Source organism: Pristiophorus japonicus, chromosome 2 (genome assembly GCF_044704955.1).
Source record: "Pristiophorus japonicus isolate sPriJap1 chromosome 2, sPriJap1.hap1, whole genome shotgun sequence".
NCBI lineage: Eukaryota > Metazoa > Chordata > Chondrichthyes > Pristiophoridae > Pristiophorus > Pristiophorus japonicus.
This window is the reverse complement of record NC_091978.1, coordinates 45,889,195-45,912,947: the sequence shown is the minus strand read 5'-3', so window position 1 is coordinate 45,912,947 and position 23,753 is coordinate 45,889,195. Positions and strand designations below refer to the sequence as shown.

Genomic DNA, 23,753 nt, shown 5'->3' with positions numbered 1-23,753 from the left:
TTATGTTGACTGAGATTATAGACAGAGGTCCCAGTGCAGGTCCATTGTTGGCCAATGAAAGGGTGTGAGTCACCGAAGACTCACACAGCACAGAAGGAGGCCATCGGGCCATTGTCTGTGCTAGCTCTTTGTAAGAGCTGTCCAATTAATCCCAATGCCCTGTACATGCTTTTCTTCAAGTATTTATCCAAATCCTTTAGATCGGTGGTCTCTTGTAACTTTTGCTTAGATTAATATTGCTGTTGTATAGTCTTGCAAATTTTTCCTTTTCAAGTATATATCCAATTCCCTTTTGAAAGACTCATGGGTACTTTGCAGAAGGGCATACAATTTCCCATATGTTCGTGAAGGAGAACGACATGGGGGGGAATTTCCATTTTAGAAGTTTTCTTGATTGCTTTTCAAATGTTGTTCCAGTCTGTGAAAACAAGGATGTCTTAATCGACATAGTGTTTGTGCAACTCATTTTTGGTGATTGCAATTGACGCCCTCTACACAGATTGCGATAGAAGTAATTTAGAAAACTTTTTTCTGCGTATTCAGAGTTGATGAGCTGTATCAGGTTCCCCAAGCTATTTGAATTCTTGCTAGTGCAAATGACATATGACCAATCCCTTCTTTTAAAGGAAACCTCATGATTTTGTAGATTGGAGTCAGAACAAATTAATGCCCGAGGAAAGACTTTTGATTCCTGAGATAACTTCAAATGTATTTGGAATCGTGCCAAATATATTGGATGAAGTTTCTGCACAAATAATCCATCAGGTTTAACCGGGCTTCTGCTCCAAGTTAGTTGACCCATCTTGCCATGTCTGGCACAGGTGTGAAACAGTTTTCCAGTTAGATAGTTCTAAATTCTGCCGTGGCAAATATTATTACAGTAGATATATCTGCCATCTCTTTCTATTTTTCATCCCACTATTGAAAGGTAGTACCTCAATTAATTTGCAAAGAGCATTAAACTTTTATGCAGATTGATGGAAGATTTAATCAATATAAACAGCTGTTTCTTTCCCACTATTTAATAATCATCAGTAAATAGACTAGCAAATTGGGTAGTGGAATGTATTTTCTTGTGCATCTCTACTCTCCACATTGTCAGACTGAGGAGGCCAGTTTGTCTGCCACTTGGACAAGCATGCACATACCCCCTCCTAAGGCCATCTGCATTGCAGTGACCTGAATCTGTACAGATGTTTTCATTTCATCATTTGTTGCCTTACTTTTCGAGGAAACCTTTTAGTGTTGCCATGAAAGGTTTTACCTCAAGGCATTTGTTTGCTGTGTGTTTTAGTACCTGTGTGCCAATAAGGCCTTGCTTCTTGGTGAACTGCCCCTTGGTGTTGGTGTTGGGCAGAACCCAGCTCCAAGACCTGCATTGAATGCAACTATCTTATTTGCAATGATTGGCATAATTTGCAGTACTGCAAAGCTTGAAATGTTGTGGTTGTAAATGGACAAACACAATACTAGTGACAGTTAAAAGTAGTAGAGAAATTACATAAATTGTGTGGCGTCATTGTGATGTCATGACTTGTAGAGCCATGTTGCTTGAAGGTTTAGATTGTCATAAACGGAGTGCTGCTTGAGGTCATAACCATTACAGGTTCAACCTCCGAAACCGGGAAACCTTGGGACCGAGGCTATTTCGGATTGGGGTATTTCCAAATTTTGGAACGTATTTCCGACATCCCAAATCTGAAAACGCCCGAGCCGAGGTTTGGGTATTTCCGGATTTCAGAGCAGAAATCCGGAAACCCTCGGGCCGACTGTCGTGTACCTGTATTTTCCGACAGCGCGCCAGCTCGCCCAAGGAAGGAACACCGGAGGCAGCAGGGAGAAGAGGAGCGGCCAGACCCAGGACACAGTGCGCATTTCTGACGTCCTGAATTTTGACTTTTGGCGCACCCGTATTCTGGGTGGCAAAAAAACGCCTGAGAAAAACCTGTGTCACAGCCCCAAAAACAGCAGTAGGTATGAAGACCTGCAAAAAAAAAAGTAAGTTAAAGTTTTTATTTTTAATTATTTTTCAGTGATTCAATAGTTAAGTGTCTTGTGAATGTTTTGTGATTTAAAAAAAATGTTTTGTTTTGTTGCAATTTTTTTGTTTTCCCCCTCCCTAGGTCCAACTCTCAGCGGTAATCGCCCTCTGACTAAAGTTGGCAAGGACTGCAGTTTCCGCTGATTTTTACCGCCGGGCCTTTTTTAAAAAAAAAAGTGATTCTTGGAATTTTTGGCGCAAAAATACTGCTATCGCCGTTTTATATATTAAAATGTTTTTTTTTAAATGTCTGGATTTCAGAACATTTTCTGGATTCCAGACTGCCCCTCCACGGATCAGCGTGATGTCCAGATTTTGGAACTCTGGATTTGGGAGGTCGAACCTGTATCGGAACCTCAGTAACATTGCAGCTTTGAAATAAGAGTGAAGGATATATATCTGCACAAAATACATTTTTATATGTGAACAATGCAGATCATTGGACTGGATTCTAAAATTTGCAAACTGTGCTATGGCAATTGGCAATTTAGAAACTGATATTATCCTTGGATTTGCTTGTTTAGAGCAGTGGCCATAAAGGAGACTGGATGTTAGAAGCTAAACATCACAACTGTGCTCCAAATCCCTTGTTATATGTGAGCAGGCCATTGGAGATCCAGTAATCTGTTTTAAAGAATGCGAGTTGAGTATTGATGAACAAACTGGTCTGAGGTACAAGATTTTTAAAATGGTCGCGTAGCTCTATACAATTTGAGGTTTTCAACAAACATTAACATGATGATTTCTGAGGTTTTCAACAAACATATTTATTTTATAAATATTCATATTAAACTAATTAAAATTCTAGAATGTCATTATTTCTCATTTTTGAAAGATCCCTCCCTGTTTTTGATCGATTCTAGATCTCTCTGGCTGTATTACAGGATATGGTTTGTCAGGAGATGCTTCTCGTAATTCAATGCTGCTCTTCTATCACAGCAGCATGTAGTATCATGGATACAATGACAAGCTGGGAGGAAGATTGGTGATCAGAAAAGAAATATTGGTGAAAATGTTAACCCCCAAAACAGGTGGATTTGGGTCGGGTGGGATGTATAAATGTTAAAAATCTCAAACCAAACCTGCCTACCTTCGGTTTTAATGGGGGGTGGGGGGGGTGGGGTGACCAATCCGCTCCCAGTAGGCAGATTGGTCATTTAAATATTATAATGAGGTTGCGTGTCTCGATTTAATCTACATTTAAAATTTCAACCTGGCATTTAAAGGGAGGTGAGGACAATTGGATCCAGCAGGCAGGCGTCTTTCCACGCACCTGCTCTCTTTTCCATCCCTGCATCCCTCCCAGCCACAATCTCCCACCAACCCAACCCTTCCAATATTGCCTTTGGGTCCCTCCCTCCGTCTGGCCCTCCGATTGATCCACAGCCTCCAACCCACGATCTTTCTCTCTCTCTCTCTCTCTCTCTCTCTCTCTCTCTTCCTTCCCTGGCTGTGGCCTTCTCAGCCTCTCAATCTGGTTGAGAATTGGAGACACAAAATGTTAATCAGACCTTTTCATTTCATTTAAACGTGGGGCCTGAGGGACTGCAAAACAGCAGTATAAGCAGCTATGAATTTCACACTGAATCTTTAAGAATTCTGACATTTATAGAGTAAATCACAATAATTTGTAGCTGATTGCTAGAGAACAGTGTGCCTCGTGTAATTCCAAAATAAATTACTGGGTATGAGAGCTAAGTATAGATTAAGTGCGTTGTGGAGGCCTGAAAGGGGTTAATACACATTAGCATATTGTTTCTTTGTAAGCACGTATATTGTAGCAATCCCCATTGTTACGCACAACGGGCCAGAATTTCTAGCAGTTCAGTAATTATATTGTGATTTCTCTGCTCCGTGTGATTTATCTGCTCAGGTTAACGGGTAGAAAATAAAATTCTATACAAAACTAGTATGTTCTGTGCCATGTGAGTTTCTGTGTATGCCCATTTGTTTTGCTTGTGGAACGATAGTGAGTGCAATGAAAGCTGCTGATGAGGAAGAGAGAACAGCGATGAAAGCTAATGTGTTGCGCCAAATGCTCTCGTTAGAAAGTAACTGAGTTTCTAGTAAGAATGTCCTTTGTTTTTATTACCTTGTACTCAACATTTTATTTTTAAAGAATAATTAAAAGCAATCTAGAACTTCATGGGGAAAATGCCTTTTTTTCAATGTTTTTGCCAGAAAGTGGGTCTTCGTTTTGGAATGAAACATTTATTGTTTAGGCAGTGTATTCAGTGTGTGCGTAGAAAGCTCAATTGAATGCTTTACAAACCACTTTTGCTGTTGAAAGGTCGCTCTTTTATAAGCCACAAAGAACGCATTTTCTATTAAAATAGTTTAGTCCTTTTAATTCAAAATTACTTTAGAGAGTGTCTTGAAATATCCAATAATTTGAATTAAGTAATTTTAATAGAACACCATGGATGTTTTTTTTTCATAATTTGAATGAAGCAAAGTCGACTTTATATAAATTGTAAACCCTGTCTTTTGCCCTGCATCTGAAGTTACAGCTGTTAAACTGTGACTATACAGCAGAAATGATCAGTGGAAATTCTGACATGCAACACCAGGTGAAGGAGGTAGATGTTTACCATTCAGGATGGTTTCTCCTCCTTGGAGAGGGGAAAATGACCTTTCCGGAACAATTGATCGAGCAAAATAAATGTCAGTGCTATTGAAAATTTTCAGTCAAAAGCCTCCTCTCACTGAACAAGTCTTTGTCTGTTCAGGATAGTTTCAGCTACATTAAGGCTAATTGGTAAAATGGCCACTTTTTCTTTTGAGTATTCAAGGTTTACAGTTTCTATTCAGAAAACCTCAAACTTTGGAGCTACAAAACCTGAAATCCAAACTGATTTCTGCTAGCGATCACAGTCTGATTTTAAACAAAGGCAGTCCTTTTTGCGTTGAATAATACCTGAAATAGGTCGAGGATCAGCCATGATCTCATTGAATGGCAGAGCAGGCTCGAGGGGCCAAAAGGCCTACTCCTATTTCTTATGTTCTTCTGAAATGGTATCTGACAACAGCTGAGCAGGAGAACACACAAACCACTTACACTTTTTTTTGCTTGAGCTTCAAAGGAACTGCCATTCATAATCAAAGCCAGCGGCCTCTGAGAACAGCTCTCCACTTTATTTACATTCCTGTAGCCATACAAATGTTTTTCTTTCAGGTACTTAGCCAACTCTCCTTTGAAAGCTGTGATTGAGCCTCCCTCCACCATCCTTTAGGAAGAGCCTGTGGGGAAAAGGAATTTGTGTCTCTGCCTCCAGCTTCTACTTACAAGACCTAACAAAATGTGGACCATGAACTGTTGGGATACAGCTGTACAGGGTATTAGTGAAGCCACACCTACTGCGTGCAGTTTTGGTTTCCATATTTACGAAAGGATATACTTGGTGTGGAGGCAGTTCAGCGAAAGTTCACTAGGTTGATTCCGGGGATGAGTGGTTGACTTATGAGGAAAGGTTGAGTAGGTTGGGCCTCTACTCATTGGAATTCAGAAGAATGAGAGGTGATCTTATAGAAACGTATAAGACTATGAGGGGGCTTGACAAGGTGGATGCAGAGAGGATGTTTCTACTGGTGGGGGAGACTAGAACTAGAGGGCATGATTCTAGGATAAAGGACTGCCCATTTAGAACTGAGATGAGGAGAAATTTCTTCTGAGGGTTGTGAATCTCTGGAATTTGCTGCCTCAGAGAGCTGTGGAAGCTGGGACATTAAATACATGTAAAACAGAAATACAGTTTCTTAAACGATAAGGGGTTATGGGGAGCGGGCAGGGAAGTAGAGCTGAGTCCATGATCCGATCAGCCATGGCGGAACAGGCTCGAGGGGCCTTATGGCCTACTCCTGTTCCTATTTCTTATGTTCGTATGTTCTTATAATTGGTCCGGAATGCATTCCAGATCCTAACCACTCGCTGTGTAAAAACATTTTTTCTTACATTACCTTTGGTTCTTTTGTCAATCATCTTAAATCTATGTCTTCTGGTTCTCAACCCTTCTGCCAATTGGAACAGTTTCTCTCTATCTACTCTGTCCAGACTCCTCATGATTTTGAACACCTCGATCAAATCGCCTCTCAATTTTCTCTGCTCGAAGGAGAACAACCCCAGCTTCTCCAGTCTATCTACGTAACAGAAGTCCCACATTCCTGGAATCATTCTCATAAATTGTTTCTGCAATAAGGCCTTCACATCCTTCCTAAAGTGTGGTGCCCAGAATTGGGCACAGTACTCCAGTTGGGACCAAAGCAGTGTTTTATACAGGTTCATCATAATTTCTACACTTTTGCACTCTATGGGCCCAAGTTTCCACAGGATAAAAAATGGGCGCCCCTCCAAGCTGGAGGGGCTTGTAAGTGGGAGGGGGCGGGTACTATTTAAATTAGTTTTTTTTTCCTGCGGGCAACGCTGCGCGTGCGCGTTGGAGCGTTCGCGCATGCTCACTGTGAAAAAAACATTGGCACTCGGCCATTTTTGTAGTTCTTGGTAGCTGTTTAATTTTTGAAAATTTTTTAATAAAAGCACATTGCCATCAGCACTGAGGCTTCTTGCAGCCTTCTCACTGTCTCCTTCCCCTCCCCACCCTCCACGGCAACAAACGGCGGTTTCCTCCCCCTCCCTCCCCTCCGGCGGCAACAAACCGCTGTCTCCTTCCCCTCCCTCCCCTCCGCGGCAACAAACCGCTGTCTCCTTCCCCTCCCTCCCCTCCGCGGCAACAAACCGCTGTCTCCTTCCCCTCCCTCCCCTCCGCGGCAACAAACCGCTGTCTCCTTCCCCTCCCTCCCCTCCGCGGCAATAAACCGCTGTCTCCTTCCCCTCCCTCCCCTCCGCGGCAACAAACCGCTGTCTCCTTCCCCTCCCTCCCCTCCGCGGCAATAAACCGCTGTCTCCTTCCCCTCCCTCCCCTCCGCGGCGGCAAACGGCGGTTTCCTTCCCCACCCCCCGCGGCAACGAACGATGGCTGAAGCACTTTCACACAGGTAGGAAGATGGTTTATTTAATATTTTCTTTGCTTATAAATGTTCATTCAGGTTGGATTTATTTGTATAATATTTGTAGAAGTATAAATAAGGATTGATTGTAGAATTTAATGACTTCCCTTCCCCCCCCCCCCACCTCGTTCTGGACGCCTAATTTGTAACCTGCGCCTGATTTTTTTAATGTGTAGAAGAGGTTTTTTCAGTTCTACAAAAATCTTCACTTGCTCCATTCTACTTTTAGTTTGGAGTACGTTTTCACTGGAAACTTTGAAATCAGGCGTCATTGGCCGGACATGCCCCCTTTTGAAGAAAAAATTCTGTTCCAAAGTAGAACAGTTCTACCTCACTAGAACTGCAGAAAAAAAAATGTGGAGAATTGCGATTTCTAAGATAGTCCGTTCTCCACCAGTTGCTCCTAAAAATCAGGTGCAAATCATGTGGAAACTTGGGCCCAAAATACCTCTATTTATGAAGCCCAAGATCCCATGTCTTTTTATCTGCTTTTTCAAGCTGTCCTGTGACCTTCAATGATTTTTGCACACATACCCACAGGTCTTTCTGTTCATGCACCCCCTTTAGGATTGTACCATTTACTTTATATGTCCTCTCCTCACACATCATTTCACACTTTTCTGCATGTCCACCCATTTCATCAGCCTGTCAATCTTCTTGAAGTCTGTCAATCTCCTCCTCACTGTTCACTGTACTTCCAAGTTTGGTCATCTGTAAATTTTGAAATGATGCACCCACATCCAAGTCATTATTATATATCAAGAAAAGGTCCTAGAACAGATCCCTGGGAAACACCACTGTATACCTTCCTCCAGTCTGAAAAACAACCGTTCACCACTACTGTTTCCTGTCACTTGGCTAATTTCAAATCTATGCGCAGAAGTCTTCAGCCAATTTGATTCACTCCACGTGATACCAAGAAACAGCTGAGCGTACTAGATACAGCAAAAGCTATGGGCTCTGACAAAATTCCAGCCGTCATGCTGAAGACTTGTGCTCCAGAACTAGCCAAGCTGTTCCAATACAGGTACAACACTGGCATCTATCTGTCCACAAAAAGCAGGACAAATCCAATCTGCCAATTACCGCCCCATCAGTCCACTCTCAATCATCAGCAAAGTGATGGAAGATGTTGTCGACGATGCTATCAAGCGGCACTTACTCACCAATAACCTGTTCACCGATACTCAGTTTGGGTTCCACCAAGACCACTCAGCTCCAGACCTCATTACAGCCTTGATCCAAACATGGACACGAGCTGAATTCCAGAGATGAGATGAGTGAATGCCCTTGATATCAAGGCAGCATTTGACTGACTGGAATCAAGGAGCCCAAGTAAAACTTCAGTCAATGGGAATTCGGGGGAAAATTCTCCACTCGCTGGAGTTATACCTAGCACAAACAAAGATGGTTGTGGTGGTTGGAGGTCATAGAAACATAGAAAATAGGTGCAGGAGTAGGCCATTCGGCCCTTCTAGCCTGCACCGCCATTCAATGAGTTCATGGCTGAACATGCAACTTCAGTACCCCATTCCTGCTTTCTCACCTTGATTCCCCTAGTAGTAAGGACTTCATCTAACTCCTTTTTGAATATATTTAGTGAATTGGCCTCAACAACTTTCTGTGGTAGAGAATTCCACAGGTTCACCACTCTCTGGGTGAAGAAATTCCTCCTCATCTCGGTCCTAAATGGCTTCCCCCTTATCCTTAGACTGTGTCCCCTGGTTCTGGACTTCCCCAACATTGGGAACATTCTTCCTGCATCTAACCTGTCTAACCCCGTCAGAATTTTAAACGTTTCTATGAGGTCCCCTCTCATTCTTCTGAACTCGTGAATACAAGCCCAGTTGATCCAGTCTTTCTTGATAGGTCAGTCCTGCCATCCCGGGAATCAGTCTGGTGAACCTTCGCTGCACTCCCTCAATAGCAAGAATGTCCTTCCTCAGGTTAGGAGACCAAAACTGTACACAATACTCCAGGTGTGGCCTCACCAAGGCCCTGTACAATTGTAGCAACACCTCCCTGCCCTTGTACTCAAATCCCCTCGCTATGAAGGCCAACATGCCATTTGCTTTCTTAACCGCCTGCTGTACCTGCATGCCAACCTTCAATGACTGATGTACCATGACACCCAGGTCTCTTTGCACCTCCCCTTTTCCTAATCTGTCACCATTCAGATAATAGTCTGTCTCTCTGTTTTTACCACCAAAGTGGATAACCTCACATTTATCCACATTATACTTCATCTGCCATGCATTTGCCCACTCACCTAACCTATCCAAGTCGCTCTGCAGCCTCATAGAATCCTCCTTGCAGCTCACACTGCCACCCAACTTAGTGTCATCCGCAAATTTGGAGATACTACATTTAATCCCCTCGTCTAAATCATTAATGTACAGTGTAAACAGCTGGGGCCCCAGCACAGAACCTTGCGGTACCCCACTAGTCACTGCCTGCCATTCTGAAAAGTCCCCATTTACTCCTACTCTTTGCTTCCTGTCTGACAACCAGTTCTCAATCCATGTCAGCACACTACCCCAATCCCATGTGCTTTAACTTTGCACATTAATCTCTTGTGTGGGACCTTGTCGAAAGCCTTCTGAAAGTCCAAATATACCACATCAACTGGTTCTCCCTTGTCCACTCTACTGGAAACATCCTCAAAAAATTCCAGAAGATTTGTCAAGCATGATTTCCCTTTCACAAATCCATGCTGACTTGGACCTATCATATTATCTCTTTCCAAATGCACTGCGATGATATCCTTAATAATTGATTCCATCATTTTACCCACTACCGATGTCAGGCTGACCGGTCTGTAATTCCCTGTTTTCTCTCTCCCTCCTTTTTTAAAAAGTGGGGTTACATTGGCTACCCTCCACTCCATAGGAACTGATCCAGAGTCAATGGAATGTTGGAAAATGACTGTCAATGCATCCACTATTTTCAAGGCCACCTCCTTAAGTACTCTGGGATGCAGCCCATCAGGCCCTGGGGATTTATCGGCCTTCAATCCCATCAATTTCCCCAACACAATTTCCCGACTAATAAGGATTTCCCTCAGTTCCTCCTCCTTACTAGACCCTCCGACCCCTTTTATATCCGGAAGGTTGTTTGTGTCCTCCTCAGTGAATACCGAACCAAAGTACTTGTTCAATTGGTCCGCCATTTCTTTGTTCCCCGTTATGACTTCCCCTGATTCTGACTGCAGGGGACCTACATTTGTCTTTACTAACCTTTTTCTCTTTACATATCTATAGAAACTTTTGCAATCCGTCTTAATGTTCCCTGCAAGCTTCTTCTCGTGCTCCATTTTCCCTGCCCTAATCAAACCCTTTGTCCTCCTCTGCTGAGTTCTAAATTTCTCCCAGTCCCCGGGTTCTCTGCTATTTCTGGCCAATTTGTATGCCACTTCCTTGGCTTTAATGCTATCCCTGATTTCCCTTGATAGCCACCTTCCCTTTTTTTATTTTTAAGACAGACAGGAATGTACAATTGTTGTAGTTCATCCATGCGGTCTCTAAATGTCTGCCATTGCCCATCCACAGTCAACCCCTTCAGTATCATTCGCCAATCTATCCTAGCCAATTCACGCCTCATACCTTCAAAGTTACCCTTCTTTAAGTTCTGGACCATGGTCTCTGAATTAACTGTTTCATTCTCCATCCTAATGCAGAATTCCATCATATTATGGTCACTCTTCCCCAAGGGGCCTCGCACAACGAGATTGCTAATTAATCCTCTCTCATTACACAACACCCAGTCTAAGATGGCCTCCCCCCTAGTTGGTTCCTCGACATATTGGTCTAAAAAACCATCCCTTGTGCACTCCAGGAAATCCTCCTCTACCGTATTGCTTCCAGTTTGGTTAACCCAATCTATGTGCATATTAAAGTCACCCATTATAACTGCTGCACCTTTATTGCACGCACCCCTAATTTCATGTTTGATGCCCTCCCCAACATCACTACTACTGTTTGGAGGTCTGTACACAACTCCCACTAACGTTTTTTGTCCTTTGGTATTCTGCAGCTCTACCCATATAGATTCCACATCATCCAAGCTAATGTCCTTCCGAACTATTGCCTTAATTTGCTCCTTAACCAGCAATGCTACCCCACCTCCTTTTCCTTTTATTCTATCTTTCCTGAATGTTGAATACCCCTGGATGTTGAGTTCCCAGCCCTGATCATCCTGGAGCCACGTCTCCGTAATCCCAATCACATCATATTTGTTAACATCTATTTGCACAGTTAATTCATCCACTTTATTGCGGATACTCCTTGCATTAAGACACAAAGCCTTCAGGCTTGTTGTTTTAACACCCTTTGTCCTTTTAGAATTTTGCTGTACAGTGGCCCTTTTTGTTCTTTGCCTTAAGTTTCTCTGCCCTCCACTTTTCCTCATCTCCTTTCTGTCTTTTGCTTTTGCCTCCTTTTTGTTTCCCTCTGTCTCCCTGCATTGGTTCCCATCCCCCTGCCATATCAGTTTAAATCCTCCCCAACAGCACTAGCAAACACTCCCCCTAGGACATTGGTTCTGGTCCTGCCCAGGTGCAGATCGTCCGGTTTGTACTGGTCCCACCTCCCCCAGAACCGGTTCCAATGCCCCAGGAATTTGAATCCCTCCCTGTTGCACCACTGCTCAAGCCACGTATTCATCTGCGCTATCCTGCGATTCCTACTCTGACTATCACGTGGCACTGGTAGCAATCCCGAGATTACTACTTTTGAGGTCCTACTTTTTAATTTAGCTCCTAGCTCCTTAAATTAGTTTCGTAGGACCTCATCCCTCTTTTTACCTATGTCGTTGGTACCAATGTGCACCACGACAACTGGCTGTTCTCCCTCCCTTTTTAGAATGTCAATCATCACAGCCCCAGGACATCGCTGCTGGAGTTCCTCAGGACAGTGTCCTAGGCCCAACCATCTTCAGCTGCTTCATAAACGACCTTCCCTCTATCACAAGGTTAGAAGTTCGCAACTCCTCAGATAATGAAGCACTCCATGCCCACATGCAGTAAGACATGGACGACATTCAGGCTTGGGCTAATAAGTGGCAAATAACATTTGCACCACACAAGTGTCAGGCAATGACCATCTCCAACAAGCGAGAGTCTAACCACCACCCCATGACATTCAATGGCATTACCATCGCTGAATCTCCCACCATCAACATCCTGGGGGGTCACCATTGACCAGAAACTGAACTGATACTGTGGCAACAAGAGCAGGTCAGAGGCTGGGTATTCTGTGGCGAGTGTCTCACCTCCACAAGGCACAAGTCAGGAGTGCGACGGATTACTTCCACTTACCTGGATGAGTTCATTTTCAGCAACACTCGAGAAGCTCAACACCATCCAGGATAAAGCAGCCGCTTGATTGGCACCCCTTTCATCACCTTAAACATTCACTTCCTCCACTACCAGCAGCAGTGTGTATCATCTACAAGATGCAATGCCAAGGCTTCTCTGGCAGCATCTCCCAAACCTGCAACCTCTACCACCTAGAAGGGCAAGGGCAGCAGGCACATGAGAACACCACCACCTCCACGTTTCCCCTCCAAGTCACACATCATCTTGACTTGGAAGTATATCGCCGTTCCTTCATTGTCACTGGGTCAAAATCCTGGAACTCCCTAATAGCATTGTGAGAGTACCTTCACTACACTGATTGCAGTGATGCAAGAAGGCGGCTCACCATCACCTTTTCAATGGCAATTGGGGGATGGGCAATAAATGCTGGCCTTGCCAGCGATGCCCACATCCCATGAATGCAGCCACTGTCCCTTTTATTCCATGGGCTTCAACTTTGCTGGCAAGCCTATTTTGTGGCACTTTGTTGAACACCTTTTGGAAATCCATGTACACTGTCAACTGCATTGCCCTCATCAACCCTCTGTTACCTCATCAAAAAACACTGAGTTGGTTGATCATTATTTGCCTTTAACAAATCCATGCTGGCTTTCCTTAATTAATCCACACCTATCCAAGTGACTGACAATTTTGTCCCTGATTGCAGTTTCTAAAAGCTTCCCCACAACCGAGGTTAAACTGACTGGCCTGTAGTTGCTGGGTTTATCTTTATATCCTTTTTTGAACAATGGTGTAACATTTGCAGTTCTCCAATCCTTTGGCACCACCCCTGTATCTGGAAGATTGGAATATTATGGCCAGTACCTCTGCGATTTTCTTTCTTCACTTTCCTCCATCGTAGGATGCATTCCAACCGCTCCTGGTGATTTATCTACTTTTAAGTACAGCAAGCCTTTCTAATACCTCTATCAATTTTTAACCTATCAAGTGGCTTTGGCAGGACAAGTTGAGAAGGCTGTTTCTATGAAAAGTATACAGGATCCTTGGCTTTATAAACAGCGACATAGAGTACAAAATCAAGGAAGTTATGCAAAACCTTTTTAAAATTACCGGTTAGGTCCCAGCTAGAGTATTGTGTCCAATTTAGGCACCACAGTTTAGGAAGGATGCAACGGCCTTGGAGAGGGTGCAGAGGAGATTTAATAGAATGAAACCAGGGATGGCGGACTTCAGTTATGTGGAGCAATGAGAGAAGATGGGGTTGTTCTCCTTGGAGCAGAGAGGGTTAAGAGGAGATTTGATCAAGGTATTCAAAATCTTGAGTTTTGATAGAGTAAATAAGAAGAAACTGTTTCCAGTGGCAGAAGGGTCGGTAACCAGAGGACACAAATTTAAGGTAATTGACAAAAGAACCAGAGAGATGAATTTTTTTTATACGGTGAGTTATGATCTGGAATGCACTGCCTGAAAAAGTGGTAGAAGCTGATTCAGTAATAACTTTCAAAAGGGAATTGGATAAATACTTGAAGGGATAAACTTGTAGGGCTGTGGTGACAGGGCAAGGGAGTGGGATTCATTTGGATAGCTCTACCAGAGATGGCACTGGTACGGTGGGCCGAATGGCCTCCTCCTGTGCTGTATCTATGTCCTTCACTGATGCAATGGATTGGTTCAAGTTTTGAATAGGATTACACAGGATATGCAGCACAGAAACAGGCCATTTGGCCCAACAAGTCCATGCTGCCATTTATATTCCACCCGGGCCTCCTCCCGTCTTTCCTCATCTAATTCTTATCCCCATAACCCTCTATTCCCTTCTCCCTTAAATGCATTTATATTATTCATTTCAACTACTCCCTGTGATGGCGAGTTCCTCATTCTCACCGCTCTCTGGGTAAAGAAGTTCCTTCAGAATTCCCTATTTGATTTCTTGGTGACTATCTTTTATTGATGGCCTCTAGTTATGGTCTTCCCCACAAGTGGAAACACTCACTGTCTACTCTATCAAAACCTTTTGTGATTTTAAAGACCTCTATTAGGTCACCACTCAGACTTCTCTTTTTTTTCAGGAGAAAATAAATCCAGCCTGTTCATCCTTTTCTGATGGGTACACCCTCGCATTTCTAGTATCCTTGTAAATCTTCTCTGCACCACCTTCAGTGCCTCTATCGTTTTTATAATATGGTGACCAGAACTGTACGCAGCACTCCATGTGGTCTAACCATGTTTCGGTACAAGTTTAGCATAACTTCTCTACTTTTCAATTCTAGCCTTCTAGAAATAAACCCCCAGTGCTTGGTTTGCTTTTTTTTAATGGCCTGCTTTTTTTTTAAATGGCCTTGTTAACCTGTGTCAGTACTTTGTGATTTGTGTATTTGTACTCGAGCTAGATCCCTTTGCTCCTCTTACCCCATTTAGATTTTTATTTTATTCTCCAAGTAATATGTGACCTCCTATTTTTCTTATCAAAATGTAATCCCTCATTTCTCTGTTGAATTTCATCTTCCAATTTTGTGTCCATATTCTGCAAGTTTATTAATGTTGTCTTGTAATTTGTTGCAGTCTTCCTCAGTATTGACTGTGTCTTCTCCTCTCTTTTTCCCCCCCCCCACCCTGCAAATTTATAAATTGTGTTTTTGATTCCAAAGTCTAAATCGTTAATATAAATTGTGAACAACTGTGGTCCCAGCACTGATCCTTGTGGAACACCACTGCCCACCTTCTGCCACTCTGAATAACTATCCTTTACCACGACTCTCTACTTTCTGTCTTGAAGCCAAGTTCAAGTTTTGGTTGTACAGGCCTCTGAATTACTGGTCCAGTAACAGAACCCTCTTCCTTTACCCACACACTGGATCAAGTCAAGTTTTAAACAGCTAAAACATAATTATGTATTTGTGGTCACTTTCATAGTTCTGATTAATTGTTGGAAAGATGTTGAATAAATTAAAATAATAGAAATGCTTTTGAAATTCAACTTTTTTTTTCTCTCCAACAGTTCCTGAGGACATGTGCTGACCTCTTTCGCCTGGTACCCTTTCTGGTTTTCCTGATCGTTCCATTCATGGAGTTTCTTCTTCCTGTTGTTTTGAAACTTTTCCCTAATATGCTTCCTTCGACCTTTGAGACAAAGTCAAAGAAGGTGAGAATATATAAGCATTCTGTTTTAGCATTTTAATCTTCAAAAGCTACACTTTTCTGTAGTTTAGTTCCACTCCAGCGGGGAGCTTGTTGAGTGTGAGGTAGAGCATTGCAGCGAGGAAGATCGAGAAGAGGGTTGGTGCGGTGATGACACCCTGCTTGACCCTGGACCATATAGAGTAGACACCTCAAATCACTGGAGAAATACCACCAACGATGTCTCTGCAAGATCCTGTAAATCCCCTGGGAGGACGGACGTACCGACGTCAGTGTTCTCAATCAGGCCAACATCCCCAGCATCGAAGCACTGACCACACTTGACCAGCTCCGTTGGGCAGGCCACATTGTTTGCATGCCTGACACACGATTCCCAAAGCAAGCACTCTACTTGAAACTCCTACATGGCAAGCGAACCCTAAGTGGGCAGAAGAAATGTTTCAAGGACACTTCAAAGCCTCCTTGATAAAATGCAACATCCCCACCGACACCTGGGAGTCCCTGGCCAGAGACCGCCCTAAGTGGAGGAAGAGCATCCAGGAGGGCGCTGAGCACCTCCAATCTCATTGCCGAGAGCTGCAGAAAGCAAGCGCAGGCAGCAGCAGCAGCATGCAGCAAACCAGATTCCCCACCCACCCTTTCCTTCAACCACTGTCTTGTCCCACCTGTGACTGAGACTGTAATTGCCATATTGGACTGTACAGTCACCGAAGAACTCACTTTGAGTGGAACCAAGTCTTCCTCGATTTCGGGGACTGCCTATGATGATGACACTTTTATTTTCCGTAATGTGCTAACCTGCTCAAATTAGACCATAGTTATTTTAATCGCAGAATTAGGAAGCCCTAGTATTTTGTCTAAGCATTCTGAAATTAAAATAACTTGAGCCAGTTAATACATTGTGCAAAATTAAGACAAGTGTCGCTTTTGAAGAATTAGGAATTTTGTCGAATTGTTCAACTCTTTGTCATTATAGCCACAACTGAAGCTTTAAAAGTGAGGCTTGGTCTTTTTCCCCTCACTTATAACTGCATTAACTTTTATGAAAGAGAAAGTGGTGGAGAAATTAACAGATTTTTATAATAAATCTGCACACTTGCCCCAATGCCCCAAAGATCAACGTGTATTGTTGATCTTTAAACAGATTAACAGGAACCACAATGGAACATATTTGCAAACCCAAATTGGAACTTTGGAATTGGTTAAGTTTCAGCAGCCAGCATTGCAACAGCCAGCATTATAACTGCTTCCTCTCAAATCGGTGAAACATTTTTTCTCCCTATATTATTAAGAACATTGTTTCTTTCCTTCATTTTTGTCCCTTTTCTCCCTTCCCATGAAGGTATTGACTCCTTGCTTGAATACAGTTCCACAGGAGCCAGTTGTTCTGATAATAAATAGAATCAAGGGTTATGGGGAGCGGGCAGGGAAATGGAGTTGAGGCCAAGAACAGACCAGCTATGATAGTGAATGGCGGAGCAGGCTCGAGGGGCGAAATGGCCTACTCCTCCAAATTCTTATGTTGCCCAAGCATCATAGTCACATGTGAGCCTTGATTGTGATTAATCGCATGGTATTTTGAGCAGTGGGATGTTGTCGCCAAGCCTGATCCAATTCTACCTAGCTCACTTGATTGTGATCAAGATCAGCGTGACTGGCTATCCATTTTTTTCCCCCTCCCAGGCTTCAGCACTAGCATGCTAATGAGATGAGCTAGTTCAGCACAAACCAGGGATTGAATGTGCGACCTTGCCTGCTCTGTATCGCTCAACTTTTCACTCGACAAAGTCACTGAACTAGTTTTGCCTCATACATTTATTTAGACTTAAAATATTCACATTGAATCTAAATCTTTGAATCATTGTCTGCTGCCACCTCAATGCCAAACATTTTATCTGCTTTAAATGTTAGGAGTTGTGATATTTGAAGCTGCATTTTTCAATGCAACTGTAACACCCTGCATAATTCAGGGTAAGAGGTATCTCCTCGAGAATAGAACCATTTCTATATTTGTTTTAGTTAGAGAACACTGCTAAAAAGCTTATTTTAATTTTACAAAGCAGAAAAACTTCAATCAACTGCTGAAATGTGGCAAGTAACCTGTAAATTTGTGTTGAAATTAAAAATTAAATAAAGTAGTGAAAATGTCCTTGTTGAAACTTCTAGAAATCATTCCTTTTTTTACAGGAGGAAAGGTTGAAAAAAGAGCTGCGAGTCAAGCTTGAAATGGCAAAATTTTTACAAGATACAATTGAAGAGATTGCCCTGAGAAACAAAGCAGCCAAGGGAGATGTCACAAAGGACTTTTCTACATTCTTTCAGAAGGTAACTTTCAAGTTCCAGTTGCACCCATGATAATTGTCATTGCTCAATGCGCAAGTGAAAATTATCTAAATTTTTCATTTTTTAAATTGACTTGTCTATTTTACATCTCCTAAAAGCAAGTGCTTTGAATGGTTGGTTCTGAGGCAGCAGAACTATAACTGGCGTCCATATCCTTGGATCAATACTATTCCTTCTGATTTGTTACCCACTGATTGTTGTTAGAGAGTACAAGCATGTGTTTGCATACAAGGATGGAATGGGGCACAATTGTGATGCTTTTCATGTATCCTGCCAATACTTGCTGCCTGGAGAATGACACTTGATGAGTGTTGATGCCCATGGAGCTGTACCACCCACATTGATCATTGCCTTTGGGAGTGGGACAGTTGGGACGAAGCACAGTCGCTGTAACATTTTCCGCTTTGGTGGCTTCTTGTTTATTTCTTTTTAGTTTGTGGAAATATAACTGCAGAGGAATAAAGTTCATCAAAGTAGATTGAGGCAAGATACTCAATTATTGCTTATATGTGACAATTCTTCTTAGAAGTTTTGTTGTAAACCCTAGTTTCAGGCATTTTTTTGGTCTCTGCAGCAATTTAAATGCTGAACTCGCACCTACAAATTTTTAGCATTTTGGAAGTAGAAAACTTGCACCTCTCTAGCAAAGTTCCCTTCAAGTTGCGCAGCGCTCCAGGGCTCCCATCCAGCCAGTTTGAAGGCTTTTCGATGCAGAAATTACAGGGAACATTGCCTTCTAGTACCTCACCCAACTGGTTAGTCATCATGAGTTTATACAGTGACAAACGCAGGCTATTTTATCTTGTGTAATGATGGAGTGTGCCTCTTCCTTTTTACAACTTTCCAACCACGTAATGAGTACACTACATCCAGCAGGGTTATGAATGGCGAGACCGATTCTCTTCTCAATTGACATCTATGTAAGCATGCTTTTCCATCGGGTACAAGTGGATAGTGATCAAGAATGAGCACCTTAACTTTCCCCTCCTGTACACAGACTGGTGCCCTCTACCTTGAAATCAACAAGCTAAGCATAGATTGAACCGATGGTCTTCTGTGTGTTTAAGGCCATCAGGGAGCTCCTAAAATGTTAACCAACATTATTAAAACAAGCTTGTTATAAACTCTACAAAACTGGGAGTAAGGCAATCCCTGTAACTATCTTAGAAAGAAAAATGCAGATGCTGAAAATCTTATATAAAAAATTTTTTAAAAAATTCTGGAAATGCATCGCATCTTGAGAGAGTAATAATTTAGGGCTATGGGGAAAGACTTTTCAGCATTTTTGGGTGATGACAAACTCCCTGTATTTTTGTTTTTATTTCTAGAACCATGGGGGGAGGAGATTATTCTTTCGAAGATACTATGTTTTCAACTTTAAAAAAAAACAATTGTAAAGCTTAACGTGTTTTGGTTTCTTGTCAGATTCGAGATTCTGGAGAGAGGCCCAGTAATGAGGAGATCATGCGTTTTTCTAAACTGTTTGAGGATGATCTCACACTGGACAACTTAACTCGACCTCAGCTGGTAGCACTTTGTAAATTGTTGGAGCTGCAGTCAATGGGAACCAATAACTTCCTACGATTCCAGCTGATTATGAAACTGCGTGCCATTCGTGCAGATGACCAGGTAACATATTTGTGAAACAAGCCTGAAAAAGTATTGTGGAAAAAAAATAGACATTGTAGCAAACACGGTCTGTTGATGATATATTGCATTTTTAAAAATTCTAATATCGGATTCCCTCAATGAGTGGTTGAACCGTACAGCACAGAAATGTAACTGGTTTGGTTCCTGCGTTTGAGCTTATTAGCTGATCTCAACCATTGATGGGGAGCAGAATTTCAAATTTTACGCTTCAAGTCCCAAGACTGCTCACGATTTAGAGAGTGACTGAAAGCCTTGAGCTTGGTTTGGAATCTGTGTGCGAGCATGCATAAATCTTTATTATTTTGCCCAGCTAAATTAGTTGAAACCATTTCAATTTGATGGATTTAAGACTAATTGAGGAATTGAATTACTCCAGGATTCAGATTATTCAAAATCAGAAATAAATAGCAAAATTAATGGTGAAAGTTTAACACTAATTTATTTTCAGGGCTTATGGAACTGATGTAAAAGATGGCAACTCTTCCTTTTGTTCATTTGTGTTTAAAAAAAAATTTTTTAAGAGCAACAGGCCCATATGTAATAAAGGGTCGGTCATTTAGGACTGAGCGGAGAAGAAATTTCTTCACTCAAAGGGTTGTGATTCTTTGGAATTCTCTACCCCAAAGACTGTGGATGCTCAGTCTTTGAGTATATTCAAGAAAGAAGTCGATAAATTTTTGGGAACGACGGGAATTAAGGGATATGGTGATAGTGTAGGAAGGTGGAGTTGAGGCAGAAGATCAACCATAATCTTGTAGAATGGCAGAGCAGACTCGAGGGGCCAAATGGACTACTTCAGCTCCTATTCCTTATGTTCTGAGTATTCTTAACTGAGGTATAATTAAACTAAATCCTATAATTTTTCTGGCTGGTTTTCTCTCTTCCACTCCTGAAAGTACTGACTTCTTTTCTTGATATATATTAATAGAAACATAGCAAATTGGTGCAGGAGTAGGCCATTCGGCCCTTCAAGCCTGCACCACCATTCAATAAGATCATGCTTGATCATTCACCTCAGTACCCCTTTCCTGCATTCTCTCCATACCCCTTGATCCCTTTAGCCGTAAGGGCCATATCTAACTCCCTCTTGAATATATCCAACGAACTGGCATCAACAACTCTTTGCGGGAGGGAATTCCACAGGTTAACAACTCTGAGTGAAGAAGTTTCTCCTCATCTCGGTCCTAAATGGCTCACCCCTTTTCCTTAGACTGTGATCCCTGGTTCTGGACTTCCCCAACATCGGGAACATTCTGCCTGCATCTAACCTGTCCAGTCCCGTCAGAATTGTATTTGTTTCTATGAGATCCCCCTTCATTCTTCTAAACTCCAGTGAATACAGGCCCAGTCAATCCAGTCTCTCCTCATATATCAGTCCTGTCATCCCGGGAATCAGTCTGGTGAACCTTCGCTGCACTCCCTCAATAGCAAGAACGTCCTTTCTCAGATTAGGAGATCAAAACTGAACTGTTCCAAGAGAGGCCTCACCAAGGCCCTGTACAACTGCAGTAAGACCTCCATGCTCCTATACTCCAAATCCCCTAGCTATGAAGCCAACATGCCATTTGCCGCCTTCACCGCCTGCTGTATCTGCATGTTAATTTTCAATGACTGATATACCATGACACCCAGGTCTCGTTGCACCTCCCCTTTTCCTAATCTGCCACCATTCAGATAATATTCTGCCTTCATGTTTTTGCCCCCAAAATGGATACCCTCACATTTATCCACATTATACTGCATCTGCCATGCATTTGCCCACTCACCTAACCTGTCCAAGTCTCCCTGCAGCCTCTTAGCATCCTCCTCGCAGCTCACACTGACACCCAGCTTAGTGTCATCTGCAAACTTGGAGATATTACACTCAATTCCTTCATCTAAATCATTGATGTATATTGTAAATAACTGGTGTCCCAGCACTGAGCCCTGCAGCATCCCACTAGTCACTGCCTGCCATTCTGAAAAGGACCCATTTATCCCGACTCTCTGCTTCCTGACTGCCAACCAGTTCTCTATCCACGTCAATATATTACCCCCAATACCATGTGCCTTAATTTTGCACACTATTCTCGTGTGGAACCTTGTCAAAAGCCTTTTGAAAGTCAAAATACACCACATCCACTGGTTCTCCCTTGTTCACTCTACTAGGTACATCCTCAAAAAATTCTAGAAGGTTTGTCAAGCATGATTTCCCTTTCATAAATCCATGTTGACCTGGACGGATCCTGTCACTGCTTTCCAAATGCGCTGCTAATTCATCTTTAATAATTGATTCCAACATTTTCCCCCCCCACTACTGATGTCGGGCTAACCGGTCTATAATTACCCGTTTTCTCTCCTTTTTTAAAAAAAAAAGTGGTGTTACGTTAGCTACCCTCCAGTCCATAGGAACTGATCCAGAGTCGATAGACTGTTGGAAAATGATCACCAATGCATCCACTATTTCTAGGGTCACTTCCTTAAGTACTCTGGGATACAGATTATCAGGCCCTGGAGGGATTTATTGGCCTTGAATCCCCTCAATTTCCCTAACACAATTTCCTGACTAATAAGGATTTCCTTCAGTTCTTCCTTCTCGCTCGATCCTTTGTCCCCTAGTATTTCCGGAAGGTTATTTGTGTCTTCCTTCGTGAAGACAGAACCAAAGTATTTGTTCAATTGGTCTGCCATTTCTTTGTTCCCCATCATAAACTCACCTGAATCCGACTACGTTTGTCTTCACTAATCTGTGGGTATACAGGGCACAATAAAAAAATTTACAGATGAGACAAAACTTGAAGTATCATGAGCTGTGAGGAGGATAGTGATAGTCTTCAAGAGGCCATAGAGAGGCTTGTGGAATGGGCGGACACGTGGCAGATGAAATTTATCGCCGAAAAGTGTGAAATGATATATTTTGGTAGAAAGAATGAGAGGAAATATAAACTGAAGGGTACAATCCTAAAGGCATTGCGTGAACCAGGAGACCTAGGAGGGTATATGTGCACAAATCATTGGGAAGGTGTCAGGTTGAGAATGTGCTTACAACAGCTTACGATCCTGGGCTTCATGAAAAGAGGTATGGAGTACAAAAGCGTGGAAATGATCATGAACCTGTCAAGAATTGGATCGGCCTCAACTGGGATAAAGGACTTCAGTTACGTGGATAGACTGGAGAAGCTGTGTTTGTTCTCCTTAGAGCAGAGAAGATCGAGATGAGATATAATGGAGGTATTCAAAATCATGAGGGGTCTGCTCACATTAGATCATCATCATCATCATAGGCAGTCCCTCGCAATCGAGGAAGACTTGCTTCCACTCCTAAAGTGAGTTCTTTGGTGGCTGAACAGCCTAATACGAGAGCCACAGATCCCTGTTACAGGTGGGACAGACATTCCTTGAGGGAGGGGGTGGATGGGACTGGTTTGCCGCACGCTCCTTCTGCCTGCGCTTGACCTCTTCATGCTCTCGGCGTTGAGACTCAAAGAGCTCAACGCCCTCCCGGATGCATTTTCTCCACCTGGGGCGGACTTCGGCCAGGGACTCCCTGGTGTCTTTGATGATGATGCACTTTACGAGGGAGGCTTTGAGGGTGTCCTTGTAACGTTTCTGCTGCCCACCTTTGGCTTGTTTGCCATAAAGGAGCTCCGCATAGAGCATTTGCTTAGGAAGTCTCGTGTCTGGCATGCGAACTATGTGGCCTGCCCAGCGAAGCTGATCGAGTGTGGTCAGTGCTTCAGTACTGGGGATGTTAGCCTGGATGAGGACACTGATGTTGGTGCGCCTGTCCTCCCAGGGGATTTGCAGGATCCTGCGGGGAGACCATTGGTGATATATCTCCAGCGACTTGCGGTGCCTTCTATACATCGTCCATGCCTCTGATCCATACGGGAGGGTGGGTATTACTACAGCCCTGTAGACCATGAGTTTTGTGGTAGATTTGAGGGCCTGGTCTTCGAAAACTCTTTTCCTCAGATGGCCGAAGGCTGCACTGGTGCACTGGAAGCGATGTTGAATCTCCGCATCAGTGTCTGCCTTTGTTGATAGGAGGCTCCCGAGATATGGGAAATGGTCCACTGTGAATCTTGATGCCTGGAGGGCAGTGCTGTGTGGTGAGGACACGCTGATGGAGGACCTTTGTCATATGGATGTTGAGCGTAAGGCCCATGCTTTCATATGCCTCGGTGAATACATTGAGACTGAACTCCAAGATATAGTCAATGCACACAGATGCTGGCGTCGTCTGCGTATTAAAGAAACATAGAAAATAGGTGCAGGAGTAGG

The 23,753-nt window shown here is 42.9% G+C and overlaps 1 protein-coding gene and 1 long non-coding RNA gene across 3 annotated transcripts in view; one reads left to right on the top strand and one right to left on the bottom strand.

The window, feature by feature from the left end:
• LOC139237535 (uncharacterized) overlaps nt 1-23,753 on the bottom strand; it is a 154,569-nt gene that overhangs the window by 10,612 nt on the left and 120,204 nt on the right. The gene's annotated exons all lie outside the window — the stretch shown is intronic.
• letm1 (leucine zipper-EF-hand containing transmembrane protein 1) overlaps nt 1-23,753 on the top strand; it is a 103,543-nt gene that overhangs the window by 15,759 nt on the left and 64,031 nt on the right. For both annotated transcript variants that reach the window (XM_070866923.1, XM_070866922.1), the window contains exons 4-6: nt 15,358-15,501; nt 17,685-17,822; nt 19,266-19,469. In XM_070866923.1, coding sequence (XP_070723024.1) covers nt 15,358-15,501; nt 17,685-17,822; nt 19,266-19,469 — 486 coding nt within the window. The remainder of the gene's footprint in view (nt 1-15,357; nt 15,502-17,684; nt 17,823-19,265; nt 19,470-23,753) is intronic.